Below are 5,124 nucleotides of genomic sequence, written 5' to 3' on the forward strand. Positions count from 1 at the left end.
CTTATTCTCTATGCAAGAAGATAGTGCGTATACTTTCTTAACTACAAACACGCAACAAATGTACAATAAGAAAGCAAATGAATCTATTTCTAATTTGCAACACGCAGCTGATCAGATTTCATTGCGAAATGAACGTTTACCTTTGTACATTGATATTATAATACAAGACCAATCGTTAGAAGCTATTGTCGATTCTGCTAGTTTTGCTAATTTCATTTCAAAAGATTTGTTAACTAATCTTATTGGCAACTTCACACTGAGTCCGTTATTAAATTCATATACGTCGATATCAGGTGAAAGATTGTGTTTATTAGGCCAATTAAACTTAAAACTTTATCATGGCAAAATGTACATGATGCCTTTTGTTGTTGGAGATAAGATTAATACAAATATATTAATTGGCAGAGTTGGAATGAACATATTATTTGGTGATTGGCGCAGCAAACTTCTAAATGAGTTTCCTGAAACTGATTACATTCAAAATGAAGATTCTACACATGCTTGCTTAGGTCTGGAATCAAAAGATTCGCTACCAGATGCTTGTTCGAAAATTCAGCGTTCAGGCATAATGGATACTCCAAAGGTACATGTACAGAAGATTGATGACGTGGGTGAATGTTCACGAACATCAAATGTGCAAGGGCAAACTAGCAATGTCAAGATTCTGAACAAACATAAAGCCGACGTACATAATTCAAGTAATGTAAAACAAATGAACATTGAAGACTGTCATTCACAATTACTGACATCTTTTGCAGAATTGTTTAATGAGGATATTAGTACACCCATTAAAGATTTCAAGGTATCAATACCTTTACAGAAGAATGCTAGGCCTGTGTTCAGGAAAGCGTACAGAATAGCATATTCATTACGAGATCAAATAAAAGAAGAAATAGATAATATGTGTAAGCCGAATATTATAGCTCCTAGAGAACATTCAGAATGGGCAAGTCCTATTGTGCCAGTTAAGAAATCAAATAATTCTATACGTATCTGTGTAGATTACTCGAAAACGGTCAATTTTCAAACCGATGGTTTGGTGTATCCTTTACCAGATTTTCCTGATATTTTACAAAAAGTTAAAATAGGAAAGTACTACACCAGGCTTGATTTACGTTCAGCATTTTTACAAGTTAGTTTGCGTCCAGACTCACAAAACATATTATGTTTAAATTATGATTCTCACTTGTACAGAATGCAACGTTTACCATTTGGTACAAATGTTTCATCTCAGCTTTTCCAACAGGTAATTGATTCAATTTTAACAGGATTGGAAAGAGTTGCAGCATTTATTGATGATGTTATCATTTCTGGAAATAGTCTACAAGAATGTTTCCTAAGAACAAAACAAGTTCTGGAACGCTTTAAAGATTATAATGTTAAAGTCAATTTAAGTAAATCTGAATTCCTAGTGCAAGAAGTGATTTACTTAGGAAGACGTTTCACGGCAAATGGAATCACACCAACTGAAAAACATGTGCGTGCTATTTTAGAAAGTCCAGAGCCAAAGGATAGGGTTCAACTACAAAGTTTTTTAGGGATGGTTGCATTTCAAAGCCGTTTTCTACACAACTTGTCATCTACAATACCACACCTATATTGACTTCTGAGGAAAGGCGAAAAATGGTTGTGGTCTAATCAATGTGTATCGGAATTTAAGGCTGTTAAAGATAAGATTGTTCAGACACCTGCTATAATTCCTTTCAATCCTTCAAAAGAAATAATCCTAGAAACGGATAGTTCTTGCTACGGTGTTGGAGGACGATTAGGGCACAAGATAAATGGCGAACATCGAACAGTGGCGTGTTTTTCAGCTACACTTTCACCTGCTCAGAAGAATTACTGTCAGGGAGAAAGAGAGGCATTAGCCATTCTTTCGTCTGTGAAACATTTTTACTTATATCTGGCAGGTAAAAAATTTACAATATACACTGATTCAACGACTGCGAAATCATTGCTTGATTCGAATACACCAGTGCCAATGCAACACATTGCACGTTGGCAGAGATGGAAAATATTCATGGCATCTCTGAATTACGAAATAGTGTATTCTAAGAAGGTTCCAATAGCAGACGCTTTGTCAAGATTACCACTACCTGAAGAATTGCAATCAGATTTGGTTTTGACAGCGTATGCAGATCTAGAACAAAAGTTACAACCATTACGCATATCTGAGATCAAGGAGCATACAAAAAGTGATAGTTTGTTGTCTAAAATAACAATTTACGTTAAGAATGGTTGGCCAAGAGGAATTGATCCACAAATCAATGAGGAAGCAGTAGCTTTATGGAAGAAACGTCTGGAACTGTCAACAGAAGATGGATTGTTGATGTGGGGAAATAGAATTGTATTGCCAGAGACACTGCGATGCAAGTTTCTCACTCAAATTCATGGTCTGCACAGTGGCGTAGTGAGATTAAAACAGATTTGCAGAGATTTAGTTTGGTGGCCTAAAATGACTTCTGACATTGAAAGTTTTGTTGCAAAATGTGATGCTTGTCAGACGAATGCAAGAGCTCCAGCAAAAGGACAATTTATATCATGGACACCGACATCACAACCTATGGAACGTGTACATGTCGATCATTTCTATTTCAAAGGTTATTTATTCCTGTTGTGTGTTGATACTCACACGAAATTTTTGAATGTTTGGCAGTGTTCTAATTTAACGGCTCAGGAAGCTATTAGACATTTAAAAAGCCAATTTTACATACTTGGTTCTCCAAAAGAGTTAGTCTCAGATAATGGACAACCCTTTGCAAGTGAACAATTTAAGATGTTCTGCCAAAGGTTGGGCATTGAACAAAGCATTCCTGCCCATATAAACCTTCGGGAAACGGGTTGGCTGAGAGAACAGTCAATACCGTGAAAAGGTATCTAACCCTCATAGGAGATTTTCCAAAAGGGGATGTTAGAAAATTAAATACTGAAGTAGAATCACTACTGCGTACAGTAATACACTGGCATAACAACACTTCATTGCCATCAACTGGAACATCTCCAAGTTCATTAATGTTTTCTTACAACACTGCAAGTAATATAATCATTAAAGATGACACTAAAAATGTTCATTATGAATGTGAGAAATTTTCAATTGGAAGTAAAGTACAGGGTGTGGTCAAAAGTCTGGACCGGGCTAAATATCTCATAAACCGGGTTTGTGTGTGATCGGATGTCAGTTGGTATCAATGTTAGTGGGAGGGAGAAACGTTATGACGTGGTTATGGTGGTCGACCGCCATCTTGGATTCAACTTTCTTATTTCAAATGGCAACATGGTCGTGTGACATATCAAAAAACATTAGCTTTTCAAGAGGAATCGAATGGCGAAGTTAGTTTTTCAGTAACATCAACGGTGTTGAAGTTATTCGCGAATTTAGGGTATAATGTGTTAGATTTTGGTTATGTGCAATGTGGTTCTGGGGGCTGTTACGAATTGAAGGACAAGATAAAGAGAAGGTCAAAAAAACACCAATACGTACAAGAAACTCTGTAATCATAAGAGAGAAGCACCACATTAGGATATTACCAGTCACAGGACATGTTCCACATGTCCGCCGTTCTCTTGTATGCACATACGTAAACGTGCAACCCAATTTTCGTGTACCTTACGAAGCACAGCAGGTGTTATTTGTTCACAGGCCTCAATTATTCTCATTTTTAGGTGGGCAACGTTGGTAATTTTGCATTCATACACAATAGCTTTAAGGTGCCCCCAAAGATAGGAATGTAATGGTGTCAAGTCGGGAGACCATGCAGGCCAATCAACTGGTCCACGCCGACCTATCCAGCTACCGGGAAACTGTTCATTGAGCCACCTTACAACATCACGACCATAATGTGGAGGTGCGCCATCCTGTTGCCAATATGGAGGAAATGTCCCTTCATATAACAAAAGTGGCATAACAGTGCTTTCCAGCATATCTTCATACTTTGCAGCATCCAGGTTTCCATCGATGAAGATAGGTCCAATAAGTTTCTCACCCCATATACCACACCACACCATAACCTTACCACCACCTTGCATTTTGGTTGCATCTATCCAATTGGGATTTGTGTCTGCCAGTACCGAACATTTTGCTTGTTCACTTCGCCTGTGACGTAGAAATTTGCCTCATCACTGAAAACAATGTTATGAGGGAACAATGGGTCACGTGCAATCTGGGCCAACGCCCACTCACAAAACTCAATTCGTCTATCAGGGTCATCCTCTGACAATTTCTGTTTCAGCTGTAATTTGTAAGGGTGCCACTTTTCCCTTTTCAGGATTCTTTGAACACTTTTGACACTAACATTATGTTCACGTGATAGACGTCTCACACTCTTTGTCGGACTCTTCACCAATACTCCCAATACGGCTGCTGATGTGTCTGGATCAGTCGCAGTTCGTGGTCGTCCTGATCGAGGAAAATCGTCCACATTTCCTGTTGCACGAAATTTGCGGATTAGTTTTCGCACAGCACTGTCCGTCACGGGTTCGCGATTAGGATGCTGCTCGTTGAAGTCAGCTGCTATTACTGCTGAACTGCGTCCTCCAGCGGAAAGGATGATTTCAATTCTCTCCTCACGAGTTAACATGTTATGGTCCTACCTGTGAAAAAAAATGAAACACAGTCAGTTTTTGTGCCATACAACGCTTCACATATCATACAAATGACATACAAAATCTAACAAATTATACCCTAAATTCGCGAATAACTTCAACACCGTTGATGTTACTGAAAAACTAACTTCGCCATTCGATTCCTCTTGAAAAGCTAATGTTTTTTGATATGTCACACGACCATGTTGCCATTTGAAATAAGAAAGTTGAATCCAAGATGGCCACCACGAAGATGGCGGACCACCACCATAACCACGTCATAACGTTTCCCCCTCCCACTAACATTGATACCAACTGACATCCGATCACACACAAACCCGGTTTATGAGATATTTAGCCCGGTCCAGACTTTTGACCACACCCTGTATATTATTACTGCCCTGAAAGAAAGATATATCGAAAAGGAGAGACTATTGAAAGATGCAGTTTTGCTGTGTATAAAGTAAGAGATGTAGAAACTGGCATATACAGAAATGTACACTATTCATTTTTAAAGATTCTTCATGAAACAGGAGGAGATTC

At 38.3% G+C, this 5,124-nt stretch overlaps 1 protein-coding gene across 1 annotated transcript; it reads right to left on the reverse strand.

Annotated features, from left to right (window-relative positions):
• Positions 1-4,037: 4,037 nt before the first annotated feature.
• Positions 4,038-4,577, reverse strand: LOC145994071 (uncharacterized). Its single transcript, XM_083130156.1, has one exon. The coding sequence runs from the start codon at positions 4,575-4,577 to the stop codon at positions 4,038-4,040; it is 540 nt and encodes a 179-aa protein (XP_082986282.1).
• Between the last annotated feature and the right edge of the window lie 547 nt (positions 4,578-5,124).

This window comes from Lepisma saccharinum, chromosome 10 (genome assembly GCF_977018435.1).
Source record: "Lepisma saccharinum chromosome 10, izLepSacc3.1, whole genome shotgun sequence".
Taxonomy (NCBI): domain Eukaryota; kingdom Metazoa; phylum Arthropoda; class Insecta; order Zygentoma; family Lepismatidae; genus Lepisma; species Lepisma saccharinum.

What these genes read in the sequence shown, in the direction of transcription:
- LOC145994071 (XM_083130156.1), bottom strand. Translation starts at nt 4,577, where the DNA reads ATGTTAACTCGTGAGGAGAGAATTGAAATCATCCTTTCCGCTGGAGGA.